The sequence below is a fragment of the Apodemus sylvaticus genome, chromosome 1 (assembly GCF_947179515.1).
Source record: "Apodemus sylvaticus chromosome 1, mApoSyl1.1, whole genome shotgun sequence".
Classification (NCBI taxonomy): Eukaryota; Metazoa; Chordata; class Mammalia; order Rodentia; family Muridae; genus Apodemus; species Apodemus sylvaticus.
Genome location: NC_067472.1, coordinates 192,467,588 through 192,487,853, shown reverse-complemented (window position 1 = coordinate 192,487,853; position 20,266 = coordinate 192,467,588). Strand labels below are relative to the sequence as shown.

General features: G+C 49.1%; 1 protein-coding gene across 5 annotated transcripts; it reads left to right on the top strand.

The window, feature by feature from the left end:
• The first annotated feature begins 7,817 nt into the window (after positions 1-7,817).
• On the top strand, positions 7,818-17,039 carry Myadm (myeloid associated differentiation marker). 5 transcript variants are annotated; one of them, XM_052170487.1, is made up of 3 exons: positions 7,818-8,069; positions 12,114-12,201; positions 15,351-17,039. In XM_052170487.1, exon 3 carries the CDS (start codon positions 15,353-15,355, stop codon positions 16,307-16,309), a length of 957 nt encoding a protein of 318 aa, XP_052026447.1. In that variant the 5' UTR covers positions 7,818-8,069; positions 12,114-12,201; positions 15,351-15,352; the 3' UTR covers positions 16,310-17,039. The 5 variants fall into 5 exon arrangements, with proteins under 5 accessions (XP_052026447.1, XP_052026441.1, XP_052026464.1 ...); XM_052170481.1 differs by lacking the exon at positions 7,818-8,069 and adding an exon at positions 9,297-9,388; XM_052170504.1 differs by lacking the exon at positions 7,818-8,069 and adding an exon at positions 9,315-9,388 and having other exon boundaries at positions 12,137-12,201.
• Positions 17,040-20,266: the final 3,227 nt, after the last annotated feature.

Below are 20,266 nucleotides of genomic sequence, written 5' to 3'. Positions count from 1 at the left end.
ATCCTTAAACCTAGGAGGATGAAGTGTCTGTTTTGAAGGCGTGGGCTGCACTGGGGGACAGGGGAGGAAGGAAATCTACTTGGTTTCTAAAGTTGTTAAATGCATTTATTTATCAGATTGGAAACGAATCAAGCTTCCATGTTGAGGGAACTGCATTAACAATGAAGAGTTGGGACAATGTAACAGGGGCTGCTGAGATGGCCCACTGAGTAAAACCCGACGACCTCAGATTCCAAACAGGTGGAGGAAGAAAAGTGACATTTTCACAAATGGTCCTACGACTAGCATGCCATACACACCCAATTAAAAACGTGGGACACTGAGGCAGCACAGTGAATGCAGGTGCTTGCTGCTGCCAGACTTCACTTCCTGAGTTCAAGCCCCAGCATCCCAGCATCCCAGCATCCCAGCATCCCAGCATCCCAGCATCCATACGGTGGACCAAGAGAGAACTGATTCCCTCAGACTTTCTTCTGATCTCGACGCACGACTTTCATCCTGAACACAAACAAATCTAATAAAATATTTTGATGCCATAAAATTGTTAAGGGGCTGGAGAGATGGCTGGCGGCTACTCTGCACAAGACCGGGTTTCAGGTTCCAACACCCACATGGTAGCTCACAAGCATCTAGTTCCAAGGTATCTGATGTCCTCTTGGGGTCTCTGTAGGTTCCAGGCATATACATGGTGCAGGTACCTACACTCAGGCAAGCACTCATACACATAAAATTAATAAATAAATAAATCTTTAGAAGTTTTTAAGATAGTGCAATAATGTATACATTCTCTTTCTCTTTCTCTTTCACACAGGTACACAGGTGGTGATCTGGCACTTCAAACGTATAACAATCCTCCTGTCCCAGCCTCTTTAATGCTGAAACTACAGGTTTGACTGTGCAGAGCCACAGCAGACGGAGGTACATGACTTAAAAATAGAATCAGAAAATTACGTTTACATAAAAGGAAAACATTCAGGGTAGTGTCTTAAGTTTAAAAGGCCTGGTATAAAATGGAGTATGAAGACAACATTCCCTTTTATTTTCCCCTTTTATTTATTCACTTTATATCCTGATTGTACGCCCCCACTCCCTCTTCTCCTCCCAGTTCTACCCTTACATTTTCCTCCCCGACATTACCCTCTTCCCTCTCTGAGGAGAAGGGGAGCCCCCCTCCTTGGGTACCACCTTACCCTGTGCCAAACACATAATCTTACTGGGAGAAAATTGAGAATATTTGGGCCATTGAGGTGGCTCAGCTGGTAAAGGCACTTTTGTCCAAGAAAGCAACCCAAGTATGTGATTCCCAGGACCCGAATTAGTGGAAGGAGAGAAAAAAACTGTAAGTTGTCCTCTGACCTCCACAGATGTGGTCTGGGATACCTCTCCTCAACAGTATAAATAAATAAACGCCATTTTTAAATGTTTTATTTATTCATTTTATGTGCACAGGTGTTTTGCCTGGATTTATCTGTGCACATGCCTGCAGTGCCCTTGGAGGCCAGAAGGGAAGTTGGATTTCCTGGAACTGGAGTTACAGATGTTTGGGAGTGCTATGTGGGTGCTGGGACTTGAACCCAGGTCCTCTACAAGAACTCTGGGAGGCAGAGGCTGGCAGATTTCTGAGTTCAAGGCTAGTCTGGTCCTGAGTTCCAGGAAAGCCAGGGCTACACAGAGAAGCCCTGTCCAAATCCAAATCCAAAAAAACAAAAAACAAAAAACAAAAAACAAAAAACAAACAAACAAAAAAGGAATGAGTGCTCTTAAACACTGAGGCATCTCTCCAGCCCCTACAATGTAAACCTTGTTTAAAGTGTGCATATTTATCAGCTCTAGTAGTGCAAGCCTGTGTGATCCCAACACTTGAGAGATGGATGTTGGAGGGTCAGAAGTTCAAGACTACATAGGGAGCCCAAGGAGACCTCCCCTCCACATTCTCGAGCATGTGTGTGTGTTCGTTCTTGTTTAATTGTGGTTTATCTAAAAACTGGAAAGATACACAAAGAACTAATAGAAATGTTTTCGCTGTTTGAGACAGCACAGAAGGACACTAGCTTGCATCCTTCTTTTGTTGTTGTTATTTGCCTTTCTTTTTTTTTCTTTTTCTTTTTTTTTTTTTTTCTTTTTTGGTTTTTTCGAGACAGGATTTCTCTGTGTAGCCCTGGCTGTCCTGGAGCTCACTCTGTAGACCAGGCTGGCCTCAAACTCAGAAATCCACCTGCCTCTGCCTCCCAAGTGCTGGGATTACAGGCGTGCGCCACCACCGCCTGGCTCTTTCAAGGTTTTGAGACAGGATCTCCCGGCATCCTTTGTGATTTCCGGATTTGACCTGATTGGGGTGACGAGGGACTGAAGAAAGGGCAGCCACACACACAGAAATGGTGGGGTGCGTGGGCTGTTCTGGATCTTATGGTTAGGCATAAATTAACCGACAACCCGGAACCCAGTGTATTAATTATGTTCAGCCCAGGAGTAGTGAGCTAATACTGATACCAGGCCTCTTCTAAGGGGGCAGTTTCAGGTTGCAGTCATTCTGAGAGGAATCTGCAGCTGCTGGTTTTTGTGCACACTGGCAGCATTCACAATAAGAACAGAGGAAACCTTTGCCACAACTTGAGGCTCCCCTTGGGGGAAGGCTTGGTCTCTGCCATGATTCTGAGGCACTGAGGACCATGCGAAACAGTATACCTCTACTCAGGATTTTATTTTCACATAACACAGTCACTCCAGGCTTTCTCTGCTGCCCCCAGAGTCTCATGTATCCCAGGCTAGCCCTGGACTCACTATACAGTTGAGGATGGCCTTGAACTCCTGATGGTCTTTTCTCTCCATCCCAAGTGCTGGGATGACCCGCTAACTGCTACAACACTCAGCTAGATTTAGTTAGTTAGTTAGTTAGCTAGCTAGCTATTTTTGAGAGAGGGTCTCTTTATGTAGCCTCAGCTGTCCTGAAACTCACTATGTAGACCAGGCTGGCCTCAAATTCACAGAGATCCTCCTGTTGCTACCTATCAAGGGCTGGAATGACAAGCAAATACCAGTAAATCTTTCTAGATATTTTTATGTAAATTTATTTATTTATTTATCCAGAGACAGAGTCTCTCGAAGTAGCCCTGGCAGTCCTGAAACTCAGCCAGACCAGGCTGGCTTCAAAGTCACAGAGATCCTCCTGCCTCTGCTTCCACGGTGCTGGGATTAAAGGACTGTACCACATGCCCAGTCTAATATTTTGATTTTAAATATATCAGGACTCTATTTCCTTAAACATGTATTGTAACTGCCAGTTTTAGCACAGACCTTTAATCCCAGCGCTTGAGAGGCAAAGGCAGGTGAATTTCTGAGTTCGAGGCCAGCCTGGTCTACAGAGAGAGCTCCAGGGCAGCCAGGACTACACAGAGAAACCCTGTTACAAAAACAAAGCCAACAGAAAACAAAAGCAAAAAAACAAAAAACCCAAAACCAACCAAACAAACAAACCAAAAACGCCCAAAGCTGTTGCAGCGTGTGTTACCTGATTCCATGCACAAAATATATTGCCCTGGTTTGTGTTCCATTATTGTGATAAACCATAACCAAATGTAACTTATAGAAATTTGGGTTTACAGTCCCAGAGGGATAATTCCATCACAGTGGGGGCGGGGCACTTAGGCAAGCATCAGGCAGTGTTCAGTGTCAGGAGCAGAAAGCTTAAAGATCATATTTTTAAAAAAAAGATTTATTTATTTTATTTATATGAGTACACTGTCCCTGTCTTCAAACACATCAGAAGGCATCAGATCCCATTACAGATGGTTGTGAGCCACCTCTGGAAGAGCAGTCAGTACTCTAAACTGCTGAGCCATCTCTCCAACCCCTACAGATTACATTTTTTAAATGGCAAGCATAAATCAAAGAGAGTGAACTGGAGCTAGGACCCGGCTATCTCAGCTCCCTCCCCCCCATGGTGACATACTTCCTCTGACAAGGCCACACCTCTTGTGGCAGTTGAGTTTCTTGTCAGTTTGACAGAAAATACAGTCATCTCAGAAGAGAGAAACTCAACTTAGAAAATGCCTCCATAAGATCTAGGTATAGGAAGGCCTATTGAGTATATTCTTTTTTTGGGGGGGGGGAGTTGGTTTCTCGAGACAGGGTTTCTCTGTATAGCCCTGGCTGTCCTGGAACTCACTCTGTAGACCAGGCTGGCCTCAAACTCAGAAATCCACCTGCCTCTGCCTCACAGAGTGCTGGGATTACAGCTGTGCACCACCACCGCCCAGCCATTTAAAAATATCTTACACCTCAGCATATTCTGACATGGGCACCTACACTCCTTGAATCCATGTGTATGAACAGTTCCGGAAACACAAATAATGGATATTGTGCAGTGGGTATTTCTGGAAAGTTACAAAATAGACCAGTAAAAGCTAAGAGGGAGGTGCTGGGCAACTGGAAAAGAGATTTCCTTAACTAAAAGGTTTGAAGGCAAGCATCTTTATCCAACGAGCCATCTCATATATACCCCCTCTTTTGAAACAGATTGTCATTAGTACCCACATGGCTGTACACACACACACACACAAAGAGAGAGAGAGAGAAAGAGAGAGAGAAAGAATGCTAAAGAACCAAAGCCAAGCAGACACAAAAAAAATTGTCAAGCTACAGAACTCATAGAACTGGAGAGGACAAAGTAATGGAAGGGCAGAAGGATGTCAGGTACCCTGACAGAGTAAATGTGTCATTTGAACTCGAGGACTTTGGATCCTTACCCATATAAGGCAAAAGTGAAAGAGGGCTAAGGGATTAGGAGTTTCAGGTGAAAAATAAAAAAGCAGTCTTAAACCAGGCGGTGGTGGCAGTCAGTGGTGGCAGGCATTTAGCCCCAGCACTCAGGAGGTGGAGGCGGGCAGATCTCTGAGTTCAAGGCCAGCCTGGTCTACTAGTAATTTTCAGGAAAGCCAGGGCTGCACAGAGAAATTCTATCGAGGAAGAAGAAAAGAAATCATTCTTGTTGAAGATCTAAGGAACAAAAAGGAAGTGGTTTGTGTGGTGGGGCTACGGGTAGCAGAGTTGACATGACCCGGGACTCTTCTGAAGCGTAACCTCAGTGTAGGACTGTAAGTCACCGAGGTCGGTAGCTACCAAACATTGTCATGGCACAGAGCCAAAATAAATGGGAAGCTAATTTGTAAAAATTTGTTTTTATCATTTTAAAAAAAATGTGTGTGTGTGTGTGTGTGTGTTCCTGAAGTTCAGAAGAGGGCATCAGATCTCCAGGAGTAAGAGTTACAGTTGATTGTGATCGGCCAATTATGGGTACTAAGAACTGAACACAGGTCCTCTGCAAGAGCCGTAAGTGCAATGAACTGCAAAGCCATCAGCTTCCCCATGGAAGCTGTTTCCTTTGTTAATAACATCTCACACAGCCAGTGGTGGCTGGGGATTCCTTTAATCCCAGCACTCAGGAGGCAGAGGAAGATGGATCTCTGTGACTTTGAGGCCTTCCTGAGATAACATAAAATCTTGCTCTTCCAGATAATCTGAGTTCAGGTCCTAGCACCCATACAATGGCTCACAACTATCTGTCGACATGTAGGGCATCTGACACCACCTTCTGGCCTCTAAGAGATTCATGGGGTGCACATAAATTCATACAAGCACACACACACACACACACACACACACTAGCATAAAAAATTCTTTTAATTGAATCATAAGACAGAATAAGATTTGATGGTTAGTCCAGGAAAAAAAAAAGTTTACATACTAGGCATAGAAGTTGTAGAATTAAAATCACCTCATAGTTTGTATCTTATTAACTTTTCAGTAACCACCTCTACTATGTCATCTGGTAGACCAGATAGCTGCTTGGTGTCTCTTGGTTAGCCCTTCTCTGGATACTTTGTGGCTTGCTCAGTGAGACCCTAAGCAAAAATGGCTACAGTGGACCCTAATGGATTCATCTTACCAATCTTAGCCAGCTACATCTTCAATGAATGTCCACCTTGCTGATGGCGACAACACTTGGTGAAGCCCACAAGGAAGCTCGGTTTCTTGGGAAGGCTAGGCAAATGCTAAGTCTGCCGAGGATTACATTGGACCTCTTCCATCGTGTGTTGGGCAATAAGTTTTTCTTCCATGGAATAAGTAACTCTACACTTGCTATTTGCCTTCCTCGCCCTTTGCACCCCTGCCAAAGCAGCCTGTGTACACAATGAATGGCTCTATTCACCATTCACTGTCTGTCAAACCACACAACACTGCTTCTGATCAAGGGACTCAGTTTATTTGGAAATTGGTGTGAGTTTGGAGAGGAGTTGCTCACGTCCTGCGACACTGCCAAAGCAGCTAGACCCCTAGAACACAAGCACAGCCTGTTGGACAGGGAGTAATAGTTATGGGTTTGGGACATTTGGGTGGGGGTTTTGTCCTAAGAGGTGGGTAAACACTGAACCAGTAGCACATACATGATTACAGGTCACACAGACCTGGGAAGCCAAGGGTTACATTTCTCCAAAATTATACCCTGTGACTCACTCTTCAAATGTTTGCAAACTGGGCTTGGGAAAGATCTCGGTGTTACAGTGCTCACCCTAGCATGTTTGAGGTGGGGGGTTCGATCTTCACATAACCCAGGTGCTTGGATCTTGTTCATGCTACCCTGAACACTGAGGTATTTTGATTTTTGTTTGTTTTATATTTATCTTTGGGTGGGTGGGTGGGTGGGTGGTGGTGGTGGTGGTGGTGGTGGTGGTGGTGATGGTGATGGTGGTGGTGGTGAAATGCATGCCATTACATGACACAATGAACCTGTCTCAGTCAGAGGAAAACTTTTGGGAATCAGTTCTCTCCTCTACTGCATGGATCCTAGATATGGAACACAAATCATTAGGCTTCCCTTAACCCACTGAACCATCTCAAGAACTACACAGGAAATACTTCCTCCACAGGACAGAGCATGATAAGTTTTGTTAGCCAACACTTCTGTAAATCACTTGAGATAACTCCAACTTGGTATCGGTGATGATGATTGTGGTGATATGACTGATTTGAGTAGAGGGGAGAGGCATTACTAAGCCTGAACTCTTGGGACTAAGGAAGCTTGTGACTACAATCTGTGGGAATCCCAACCCATTAGCTATAGACTATAGGCTGTGTGAGCCTGTGGTGTGTGTGTGAAATGTCTGATGCTAGACACAGTAAGAACTCCTCCTTAGAGGACTGAAGAGATGCCTCAGCAGTTAGGCGTGTTTGTTCTTGTATAGAGACCGGAGTTCAATTCCCAGCACCCACAAGGTGGCTCACAACCACCTGTATGTAACTTTAGTTCTAGGGGATCTGATTCCTCCCTATGACCTCCGAGGAGATCAGGTATGCACATACACACATATATCCATGAAGGCAAAACGCTCAGACACATAAAAACAAATAAATCGTAAAAAAACAAAAACAAATTGAAACAAAATTAAACCAAAAAAAAAAACCCCAAAGCCATAGACCAATGATACGGCTCAAGCGGGTAAAAGGTTCCAGCCAGCGCCAAACCTGATGGCCTGAGATGGATCCCACTCGCTGGAAGAAAATTGACTCCCACCAGTTGCCCTCTGACTTCCACATTTGCACTCTCACACATAAACTAAGTGTGTGTGTGTGTGTGTTTAAACTAAACTAAAACCCTCCCTTTTGCAGGGCATAAAATGACAAAGGGTCTGTTTCTGTGTCTCTTCCCAGACAGGCAAAGGAGCACACAGCTCTTCCCCTACCCATCCCTACCTTGTTCCCCACCCCCACTTCTGCGGAAGCTCGAAGCGAGCGCCCAGGTCCCCTCTCCAGCTCCTCCCTCCTCTGTAGGACACGAAGCTGGCTGTTGTGAGCTCTTGGGCCCCTTCGAATTCCCCGACCCTCTTCGCGATGCCCCTGGCTTCCTCTCTAGGGCTAGATCCATAAACCTCTCCAGTCCTCCGGGAAGGTGACCAGAAGCAGCCGCCGCGGGGAAGAGACGAGCAGCCGCTGCAGCCACTAGGCCCCGCCCAGCAGCAGCGGGCGGTTTCAGCAGCGGAGCAGGGCCGCGCCTGGAGCCGCTGCAGAGCGGGGTGAGTGAGTGCAGCCAGGAGGGAGGGAACCAGGTGTCCCGGGTCTCCGCCCTGGCCAGGGGGCGAGCATTGCGACCGTTCGGTCTCTCCTAAAGGTCCCTCCAGCACAGTGACGTTCAGCTTCTTTTCCCATTTGGCTCAGTCGAGTCCTTTCAGGCCCTTAAATCCGACCCTTTTTTTTTTTTTTTTTTAAGCCCAAGCCCACATCTCTTTCCTGCTTTTGCCCCTCTTCTCCCGGTACAGTGGGGGTCCACCAAATCCTTCCCATATGGTAGAACCTGGAATTCAGAGCTCCGGGCCCTTAGCCCTGCCCTCACAGATTCTGAATCCCTCCCTTTGTCCTGAAGGCAGGAATTCAGGCCAAAAATAGCACGCCCTTCTAGCCCCAGGCGGTTCGGCAACCTACCGTACATCTTGAAAACTGTCTGAATGCTCAGAAATCTGGGACCCTCCCTCTCAATTTCCAGGAATTTGGATACTATCCACTATCCGTCATCCTTTTGCTCCTCCTGGCTGTGATCTTTTGAGACTTGGCCCAGCAGTCCTCCGGCCGCGATTACAGTGTAATTGGAGATATGGCCCACTCTCTTCTTCGCAGACCCCTAAACACAAGAATCTAGTCTTTGTTCTTTGGGGATGAGGCCACACTAGTCTAGGTAGCTTACGCTCAAGGTCTGGCACCCTAAATTCCTAAATTCCTCTTTAGGTAGACAAGACCCTAGATCACAGACTCTGTTAAGCAGAGGTCTGGCTAGCCCCCAAACTTCTGGGACCTGGATGTGTAAGATTGCCTTTTTCTGCTCAGCGTGGGGGAACTGACAAGGACGTGGGGCAGAGAGCAGGAGAACTGAATAAGAGGTGAGACTAGGTGTGGGGACCCGGCTTAGTTGGGGGGGGGGACCTCTATCTAAAACAAACCATAAACAAGTACGTTTCTATGGCAACGTCATTCTCCGGTCTACCCTGGAGATTTCTTCCTAGAGCTATGTCAAGGAGGATAGCCCCCGGGAGCCCCCACGCCTCCAGCTGCTGTGTCTTCCTGTTTTGTCTCCACGGCTACAGTGACCTCACTGGTAGGGCTGGAGATCCAGGACATTAGCCTTCTGGGGGGCGTGGTGTGGCATTAGCCCCGCCTTCGGGGCTTACCAGGGATAGCCTGAATGACGGGAAAGTCCCTTTTCACCGCCCTAGCCCGGCCCAAACCCCGCCCTCAGCCCCTCCCTCGCGCGCTCCTCAGCTGGCCAACTCCACCCAGCCCTAAGACCCTTTGGATCTGCAGCTGTCGTCCGTTTGTGCTGCAGACGCCACTGGCTGGAGAGGTGAGGCTGCAGGGACCCCAAAGGGAAGGAAGGAATAGTGGTCCAGGATCCTTGGGTCTAGAAAGAGGAGTGGGCACGGATTCAGGTGTCTGGATCCCTAGAAACACTGCAGTTGGGCCAAGACTCAAGGTCTAGATGAAAGGATGAACATCATACATGGGAAAGGGAAGAGACTGGGGAGTGGGCACGTGGGTCTGAGGAAGGACAGTGGTGCTTGGACCCCTGAGGCTGAGAGAGGTAGGATGAGATCCAGACTCCTGGGTCTGACCAAAAAGCTTTGGGATCTGGATTTAAGATGGGTCTTGCGGGAAGAGGGCTGGGATTCAGACCTCAATCTGGAGGAAGTTGGGGGTCTGAATTTGTTCTGAGGGAGAAGGTCCTGGGGTCTGAATTTGGACGGAAGAAGGGAGGGACTGGGATCTCCACTCTTGGTTTGAGGACTTGGAAAGATGGGAGTATAGATCCTTGAATCCGAGAAGATGGGGCTCCTGAATGCTTGTACCAGGCGCCTAGAGGTACTCAGGAGGGGAAAAGTCCTTGTTTGACCCTCCTTCCAGAGGTCTGCAACCAGCACTAGAGTATGGGGTGGGGCGGGGGGGGGTGGACTGGGTAGCGAGGAAGCTTTGAAGGCTAAGGCTGAGCCCACCACTGGTGTGGGGCGTGGCCTGGAGTCTGATCAGGGCTGTGCCCAGCATGTGCGCTGCCTGTGGAGTGATGGATAGCCTCAGGAGTGAGGCATGGGGGAGGGTAGTGGGGTGCTGGGTGTGGCCCTGAGAGTGGATCTAGACTTAGGAGGAAGCTCTAGGGGCGTTTCCTCACCCCGCGTATATCTTTAGCTGAGCATTCCTGAGCTATGACCTCAAACGGTGCTGGAGGCCCTGTGGACCACTAGATAGTTACCTCTCCTAAGGTCTTCCTTTCTTTTTTCCTGACTTTTCTCCCGGACAGAAGGATTTGTGCGCTTCCTCTTCCTTCTAGCGTCTGTGGCTCGACAGTAACCCGCCTTTTTTTTTTTTTAAATTTTTAAAGACAGGCTCTATGTAGCGCTTTTGTAGTCTTGGAACTCGCAGTGTAGACCTGGCTGGTTGTGAACTTGTAGAGATCCGTCTGCCTCTTCCTCCTAAATGCTGAGATTAAAAGCGATCGATCACATTTACTGTAGTGTGGGGTGTCAGGCTAGGCCTGGCTTCTCCATAAAAGCCTTTCCGGAGGGAGCTGGAGGTTTCTGCCTTTCTATCTCAACTCGCAAGTGGCTTCTAGTTCCCAGGGTTTTAGCCTGGAGCCTAGGAAGACTTGTGTCCTCCAGCTCAGTCAAATTGAAGGAGTTTTTTTTTTTTTCCTTTCCTTTCTTTTCTTTTCTTTTCTTTTCATTTTTTTTCATTTTTTTAAATTTTTTTTGTTTTTTTTGTTTTGTTTTGTTTTGTTTTGTTTCCAAGACAGTGTTTCTCTGTATAGCCCTGGCTGTCCTGGAACTCACTCTGTAGACCAGGCTGGCCTCGAACTGAACTCAGAAATCCGCCTGCCTCTGCCTCCCAAGTGCTGGGATTACAGGCGTGCACCACCACCACCACCGGCAAACTGAAGGAGTTTTAAAGGAGTCCATGCTGGTCATACTTAGGAGAGCCTCACTCCCCTAACCCCATTCCCACCCATTAGGGGTTGAGACCAGTACCTCACTGATGCTAGTCAAATACTGGTACCTCACCACCTCCAACTCCCCCCCCCCACACACACACACCCCTTGATGGTCTTGAACTTTCTCTGTGACCCCAGGAAGGCCTTGGATTTCCAATCCTGCCTCCTCCGGTGTTTTGGAAACACTGTTCTGCACTTCCAGGCCAGACTTTCCTCATTCTGGAGGGACTCAGAATTCAAAAAAAAACTTTTTTTCCCCTTAATCCCAGCGCTCGGGAGACAGAGAGCACGCAGATCTCCGTGAACTCAAGAAGGCCAGCCTGGTCTACATAGCAAGTTCCAGGCCAGCGAGGCTTACATGGCAAATGTTTATCTCAAAATAGATTTTAATACACACACACACACTGCAGTGGGTGAGGGATGCACGTACCGCAAGGCACGGGAAAGAGGTTAGAGGACAACTTATGGGAGTCGTTCTGCCTGGCTCCAAACTCACACTTTTCAAGGAATCATAAATCTCTTCTCTCCTTTCCCTTTCTCCCCCTCCCTCCCTCTCTCCCCCACCCCTCCCTCTCTTCCTCTCTCCCTCTCTCCTTCCTTCCCTCCCTTTCTCTCACTCCTTTTCCTCCTTCCCCCCCCCCCCCCACCGCACTGTCGCTCTCTCGGCGGGGGTCTTGGCGCCTCCTCCTGGTTTCTGCCACATTGCCCTGGCTGAGGCAACTTAAAGCCCTTATAAGGAGCGGAGACTCCGGGCGGGCGAGGCTGGGCCTCCCTCCCTCTACAACCACCGCCCAGGGATCTCCCTCTGCAGCCAAGCCGGGCTAGGTTAACATTACTCACGCCCCTCGCGAGCCTGGGGGCGGGTCCTCTGTCCACAGTCGCCGCCACCCCACCCACGCAGCCAGTTCAGGGAGAGGAAGGAGAGGGGCGGCGCTTCCTCAGGGCAACCTCTGGGACCTCGCCTTGGGGATCTCAGCCAAGTATGCGTCCCCACCAGGAGACTCGTCCCAGCTGTCTAGTCTAGGGCTCCGGGGTCAGAGTGCTGCAGCGAGGACTGTCTGAATTCCCTTCTGACTCTCCCTCCCTCCAGGGCTTCTGATCTGCCTTTTCCAGGTGTGCCACGCCCTCCGCCTTCGCAGACGGAACTTTCTCCTTCCGGTGCTCTGTTAAGGCCGCAGGTGAGTGAGCTCGGAGCCCTACTTCCCAGCTCTTGAGAGTGGAGCGCCTGCCGCCTGGACTTACAGTTCTGAAGATCAAGGACTCGGGGTCGGGGGTCGGGGGTGGGGGGCGGGCTGGTGTCCAACTTTAAGGGAAGAGGACTGGGGTTTCAGACAGGGAGTCTAAGAGGGGAGGATTTAGAGCCCTGTTCTGAGTCTGATGGAGGTGCACCAGGGGCCTGGACCCTCAGTGAAGGAGTGTAGTGCCTGGAAACGGAATTGAGTCTGTGATAGGAGGCCTGGGGATTCCTGGGTTAACTAACGTAGCCAGGAATACTGAATTGGATTTACAGCAGGGGAGGAAGGACTAGATCCAGATCTCTGGGTCTGAGGAAGGAGGGCAGTGGCGCCTAGATTCCCAGATCCTGAGAGACAAGGGACCTGGGAGGGTTCCAAAGGACAGAATCCTCAAGAGGCATCCGTGTGTCCAAGAAGTTGTATCCAGAAGCTGGCTCCTGTGTCCTTTGGGAGCTGTTCTGGGACACCGTGAGCTGCCAGAGGTTAAAAGCATGCCCTTCTGTCTTTCCATGGGCTCAACCTTAGCATGACTTTTCCTGGGGGGAAGTTATGAATAACGTTACGCTCATCTCAGAGCACACGGGGTGACAGGCTGCTGCACGGTGGTGGCACATTCCAGCAGTTCGAAGGCAGAGGCAGGAGGATCTCTATGACCAGCCTGGTCTGCATCGTGAGTTCCAGGACAGCCACAACAACAACAAAAACAAAAAACAAAGAAAGATGCTAAGTTTATCCAAGTGCATCTTGGTGAGCCAGTGAGTTGAGTGGAGATACTCGCAGGGGCAAAGGTATCACGGAAAAACCCACCCCAGCATTACGGATGGGTGTGAGCCACCATGCGGGTGCCGGGATTTGAACTCAGGACCTTCGGAAGATCAGTCAGTGCTGTTACTCACTGAGCCATCTCACCAGCCTCTGTTGGAAGTTTCTTTACCTACTGAGCCATCTAGTTGGCCCCGAGTCTCTGTAGCTTTTGAATCATTTGAGTCTCTCTCCTCCCTCCATCAGTTGATGCTCAATTCAGAAAAAAGAACTACGGACTACGGAACTCACAATAATAGTAAGGAAAGTAGATCTGGAAACCACCTTCTCGTATCTTTAGGGGCATCAGTTAGCATCCTGAGAAGGGCTCCGGCATCTGGTCCTAGTTCTGAGCCTCTAGGACAAGGAGACAGAAGCTGTGGTTTGTAGTGTAAAAAAAAAATAAAACAAAATAAAAGGCTGTTAGCGCTTCTACTCACAGCCCGTGTCTGGGTCACGTGGTACACTGGAAGGCTGTCCTGAAGTCCAGCCCTGCATGACTGACTGACTCTGAAAACTGATTTCAGTGGCAGGAGCTGGGCCACTCAGTGAGAATGGGGGGAGTTGAATGTTTCTGTATCTGAGGTACCTGTAAGCTGAGTCCCTGGGGAAGCAATGAGCTCAAGGCTGGGAAAGCGGAAACTGAGCTGTCTTTAATTTTCGAGATCTGAGGTAGGGTCGTGGAGGATGGGTGAAGCTTGAAGGGAGGGAAGAAGAAAGCTTAATGTCTCCGGTCAGAAGTCTCTGAGAGGGGTGAGAAGGATGCAGGGGCAGTACTCTGGTTAAATGTGGGAGGCGGGAGCTGAAGTTGGGATATTGGGTGGGTAGGGGCTGCTAACGTCTAGGTCGCTCTTATATAAAAGAAGTCTTTTCACAGGACATAAAGTTTGAGGAAGTTAGAGTCTTGGCTATGGAGAAGTTAGAGATGGCTGAGTTGCTGTGGGTAAAAGGGGGAACTTTGTTCACGGGGCCCTGGGTAAAAAGCCCTCGGTCACACACTAGAGGAGGTGAAGTACAGGCTAGATCTTAGACCGTTTATTATAAAACGGTTTCTCTGAGTAGCCTTGGCTATCCTGGAATTCACTATGTATACCGGGCTGTTTTTTGTTTGTTTGTTTGTTTGTTTGGTTTGTTAGTTTTAAAGGCAGAATCTCATTTTGTTTTTGTTTTGTTTGTTTGTTTGTTTGGTTGGTTGGTTGGTTTTTCCAGACAGGGTTTCTCTGTGTAGACAGGCTTTCTCTGTGTAGCTCTGGCTGTCCTGGAATCAGACCACCCAGCCAGAATCTCATTCTATAGCCCAAGCTAGCTTGGACTTTTTTTTTTTTTTTTTAACACTCTATCCTTTTTTAAAAAAATTTATTTATTTTATGTAAGTACACTGTAGTTGTCTTCAGACACCAGAAGAAGACATCAGATCTCTTTATGGATGGTTGTGAGCCACCATGTGGGCGCTGGGATTTGAATTCATGACCTTTGGAAGAACAGCCACTGCTCTTACCAGCTGAGCCATCTCTCCAGCCCTATCTTGGACTTTATTACAGAACCCAGGCTGGCCTCCATCTCACAGTAATCTTCCTCCTTTTTATATCATGGGCGTGCCCTTCTCCACTTGGTTCACACAGTGCAGGGTTCAGATCCAGGGCTTCCTGAATGGTAGACAAGCCTGTTCCCAACTGAGCCACGTCCCCAAGACCACAGGTGTAGGTGTGTGTTTGGGGTGAGTCCACATGTGCTCGTGTGGAGGTCCGAAGTTGGTGTTTTCCTTCCAGTAGGTGTGTCCCAGTGAGCCAGCTCTGGTTTTCCAGCATGTACTCCAGGGGATAGGATACTGACTCCCTGGGAAAGAGAAGTGAGAAGAATTACTTTGGGTGTTTGGATTCTGAGTTTTTTCATGGGTAGGGCTAGGATGAGCCTAGAACCTCGATGACCAATTCATTTTTATAGCTTATTGACAAGTTCCATATATTAAGACACACACAACGGGGGGGGGGGCGGGGGGGGGGCGCGCACGCCTGTAATCCCAGCACTCAGGGAGGCAGAGGCAGGCGGATTTCTGAGTTCGAGGCCAGCCTGGTCTACAGAGTGAGTTCCAGGTCAGTCAGGGCTATACAGAGAAACCCTGTCTCGAAAAAAACAAATCCAAAAAACCAAAAAAAAAAAAAAAAAAAAAAAAAAAAAGATACACACAGCCTTTTCAGAATTCAAAGTAATTTGTTTCAAAACGGATGAGGGCTGGGTCCCTGCATTCCTCAGGATGCTAGACCTTAGCCAAATGCTTTTCTCTTTCTCAGCTATGCCGGTAACAGTCACCCGTACAACCATCACGACGACAACGTCATCCTCCACCACCGTGGGGTCCGTTCGGGCGCTGACCCAGCCCCTGGGCCTCCTCCGCCTCCTGCAGCTAACATCCACCTGCGTGGCCTTCTCACTGGTGGCCAGCGTGGGCGCCTGGACAGGGCCCATGGGTAACTGGGCCATGTTCACCTGGTGTTTCTGCTTTGCCGTCACCCTCATCATCCTGATTGTGGAGTTAGGCGGGCTCCAGGCCCACTTCCCCCTGTCGTGGCGAAACTTCCCCATCACCTTCGCCTGCTACGCGGCGCTCTTCTGCCTTTCGTCCTCCATCATCTATCCCACCACCTACGTGCAGTTCCTACCTCACGGACGTACCCGGGACCACGCCATCGCTGCCACCACCTTCTCCTGCGTCGCCTGTTTGGCGTATGCCACCGAAGTGGCCTGGACCCGTGCGAGGCCTGGTGAGATCACTGGCTACATGGCTACCGTGCCAGGGCTGCTCAAAGTATTTGAGACCTTTGTAGCCTGCATCATCTTTGCCTTCATCAGCGAACCGTACCTGTACCAACACAAGCCGGCCCTTGAGTGGTGCGTGGCGGTCTATGCTATCTGCTTCATCCTCGCAGGGGTGACCATCCTGCTCAACCTGGGGGAGTGTACCAACATGTTGCCCATCCCCTTCCCCACCTTCCTCTCAGGCCTGGCCTTACTGTCTGTCCTCTTTTACGCCACCGCCATTGTCCTCTGGCCCCTCTACCAATTCGATCAGAGGTATCAGGGCGAACCCCGCCGGTCAATGGATTCAAGCTGCTCTAGTAGTTACATACAGCCCAACTCGGTGTGTAACTGGGACCGACGGCTGGCGGTGTCCATCCTGACGGGCATCAACCTGCTGGCATATGTGTCTGATCTAGTGTACTCCACTCGACTGGTGTTCGTCAAGGTCTGAGATTGACAAGGGGCTCCCTCCCCCACCTCTCTCTGCTCCCCTTCTCTCCTTGCAGCCTCTTCAACCTGATTACCCAGGTGATTGGTACCTGTTTCCTCCTCGCCTCCCTCCCATTTCCTCTCTCCTGTTGGATACGTGTATTCGTCCTTATTCCCTGCCTTCTTTTCCGTCCCTTTCTTACCTTTCCTCTTCCGGGATGCCCGTTATACCCTTGAGCTGTGGCTCCACGGCCTCCCTCTCTCATTTTCTATCTCTATAGTCTTACCTGTGGGTTTTATCACCTGCCTATTTTCTTGGGAGCCCTCAGAATTCTCGCTTTCTCTCCCTCACCCCTCAAAGGTGCTGGCCCCACGCATCCCATACTCCTTTGCGGTTACCTACACGTCTTTGCGGTTACCCACACTCCTTTGCGGTTACCCACACTTCTTTGCAGTTCTTCACCCCATGGGCCTCTCTAGGGGCCTCATTGCCAAAGCATGCCTGCCTGCCTGCCTGCTTGCCTGCCTTAGCTGTGCCTTAGTCCGTATGGATGCATGTGTGTGTGTGGGTGTGTGTGTTAAGGGGATTGGAAACAGGCCATAGAGTGTGCCTCTCCTTTAAGTTCAAAGCGAAACAAACAAAATCTTGGAGGTCAGCACTTGCCGGTGGCCAGGAGTCATCATTGTGCACGGAGTCTCTGCCGCTACGTCACTCAGCTTTGCGTCACATTGACTCGAGATTTTTTTTTTTTAACCAGGCTTACTAAAAGCCCACTACCTGAAGGCTACCCTAGATGAAGGAATGGATGGGCGCCCTTTCCTAAAGTATTCTCTGTGCTATTCACACAAGCAAACCCACCAAAAATATCCACATGGTCTCTCTCTCTCTCTCTCTCTTTGTCTGTCTCTCTCTGTACCTCCCTCCCCAACCCCCATGCCCTCCAGGTTTCTCTGTGTAGCCCAGGCTGCCCTCGAACTCTGTCTGCTTATGCCTCCCTGGTGCTGGGATTAAAGGTTTGTGCCACCACTGCCCAGCCACCCCCGTGTGATCTTAAGACAACTCTGAAATATTTCTGAGCCACGCTCATGGTGGCCCTCATATCTCAGTGTTAAAAATAACATGGTCTGCTTTAGCAGGGATAAGAAGAGAAATGGCCTCCGCAGGCCGTAAAGGCATTATGACCCTTTTTCCTTTTCTGAATGGGAAGACAAAAACAAACAACTAAGGAGCTCTTTCGGTTTTGTTGTTGTTGTTTTGTTTTTTTACATAGCTTTGGAGACTTTCTTAATGTGGCCCAAGCTGGTCTTCACCTGTGAGGCTGAGGCTTCCGCTGGGCCCTTTGTCTCTCCGTCGCTGCCTTCCAGGTGCTGAGACGACAGATGTACCCCCGACCCCAGTTCTGTAGCCCCGCTTAAGAGGGACGCTTCTTAAACATCTTTTCTTGGGGATGGGAGATAGGTTTGGGGTTCTCAGGATTGGAGTGGCTTGTGTGTGCTGTCCGTGAACCCAGGTCCCCTCCTAGTCGCTTCATGCTGCTGCTTCTGCTTCTCTGGGATTCACATACTTGGTGTGTGTATGTGTGTGTATACATATATATATATATATATATATATATATATATATATATATATATATATGTATACACACACACACACACACATATATACACACACACACATACAGAAATATAAATGTGTATATATATTCTTTTTTAATTTTCTGGAGCTTTGGGTTTCTGTAGCTCCTGCTGTCCGTCACCCTTTTCTACCCGTCACATCCATAATTTTTTTTAAAAAAAAAAAACTCAATATAACGATAACAAGAAGACTCATGCTTTCTTTTTCTGGGGTGGGTGGGTGGGTGGGTGGGGAGGAAGGAAGGACTCCAAGAGAGGGGTGAGATCAGAGTCTTCAGTTGATGACAGAAGAGGGGTGGGACTAAGACAACCTTGGCCTCATCAGAAAACAGTGGCAGAGCCTGGGTCTCTCCTCCAACCTTAGCAATAATTTATTTTTTATTTTATGTACATTGTTGATTTGCCTGCGTGCATGTCTGTGTGAGGGTGTTGGGTCCCCTGGAACAGGAGTTGCAGGCAGTTGTGGGTGCCATGTGGGTGCTGGGAATTGAACCCAGGTCCTGTAGAGGAGAACCACTGAGCCATCTCTCCAGCCCCCCACCCCCACCCCTCTCCCCCACCCCTTTAAGCTCCTCTCATGAAGACTAGGTTGGCCTCACATTCAATATGTAGCCAAGTCCTACCTCCTCCAGTGCTGGGATTACAAGCATAGGTCGCCACACCCAGTTTATGCCATTTTTGGGGGTAGGGGGATGGGGGGGAGCCCAGAACTGGGCAAGCACTTTACCAGCTGAGCTGTATTGCATAGCCCAGTAGGCTTCTTAATTCTTCAAGATGGGGAATGGGAGCCTTGAGCGCTCAGGGCTTGGTTAAAAGCACATGCTTTCGCAGTGTGAGGACCAGGGTTCAGGGCCCAGGACCCAAGAAACAAGCTGAGCATCCCCTCAGATGCATGCCACACATGCCCATGGTGAAGTTGGGGACACAGAGGGTCACTTGCCGGCTTCCTGCCTTAGACAAGCAGGCAGTAAAGGAAATGACAGATGGTACCGTTTTCTGCCCTCCGTGACTACTCTCACACAAACATTATATATATATATATATATATATTCGAGACAGGATTTCTCTGTGTAGCCCTGGCTATCCTGGAACTCACTCTGTAGACCAGGATGGCCTCGAACTCAGAAATCTGCCTGCCTCTGCCTCCCAAGTGCTGGGATTAAAGGCATGCACCACCACCGCCCTACTCATACATTTTATAATCTTCAAAAGGAGAAACCAGGAAGGTTGACTAGGAAAGACATGAACTCGATTTCTCCCCTAGAGAGTCCCATGAGTCCTTGAGAAAAACAAGGCACTATGGCTTGGCAGGCAGCTTAGAGGGAAAGTACTTGCTTAGCGTGTATAAAGGCCCTGGCAGGCCTATCCCTAGCAACCCACACAGACTCAGGAAGAAAATACCACTTTGGCAATTCAGAAATACAATGTCCTGGGGCTGGAGAGGCGATTTTTGCAACTAAGAAAATGCTTCAGTCCAGTTCATAGCACCCACATCAGCAGCTCACAACTAAGGTTTCAAGAGAGGTAGCTTAGGTTAAACCCACTGATACCCTTTGGCTTCCGTGACCTCCCCTCCCCCCCCACACGGAAAGGACTTGACTGCTCAAGAGAGAGGCAGGGACATCTAGGAGAGTCCAGAGCGACTCAGGTAAGAACATAATGTGAAACATAAAGGGAGCGGAGAAGAAGGGGGTGGGACGCTAGGAGACCAAGAGGCCAGGTGGGTAAAAGATAGACAAAGAGGGCCTGGTAACCAAAATGTCTGGGTTATTTATATAGGGGAGAGCAACTGGTGGAAGAGCAGCCCAGCCCCTGAACTGGAGGAGTTCGTGTGGGGGTGGGGTATACCAGCCATGCTCTAACAGGCTTGCTCTAACCGAGGGATGCTGGGAGAGGCTGGCGGCCAGGTCTGCTTTGATATGCTAAATAAGCACCTCAGTTAACCGGTTGCCTCACGTTTGAGACCTAACAGGAAGGACAGGGAGAGGAGCCAGCGAGGGCACACACTAAGAGAAGTCTTAGTTCTTCAGTGCCTACCAAGACGTGTGTCTACACCAATTCCCGTTCTCAGGAGGGCATCACAGCCACTCCTTTCTGTACCCCGGTTCTGGGAGATGTAAGAAAGAACAGGTAGCGGGTTGTGGTGTAAATCAGTTGGTAGAGTGCTTGCCAGAGCAAGCATAAGACCCCAGGGTCAATCTCCAGTACCTGACCACGCCCAGCCCCCTACTCCACGGTTGATGATACGCCCATAAACCCAGTTCTTGGGGAGGTGAAGGCAGGAAGCCCAGACGTTGGTTATCTTCGATTACCTAACCAGATTGAAGCCAGCCAGAAAATAC

What these genes read in the sequence shown, in the direction of transcription:
- Myadm (XM_052170487.1), top strand. Translation starts at nt 15,353, where the DNA reads ATGCCGGTAACAGTCACCCGTACAACCATCACGACGACAACGTCATCC.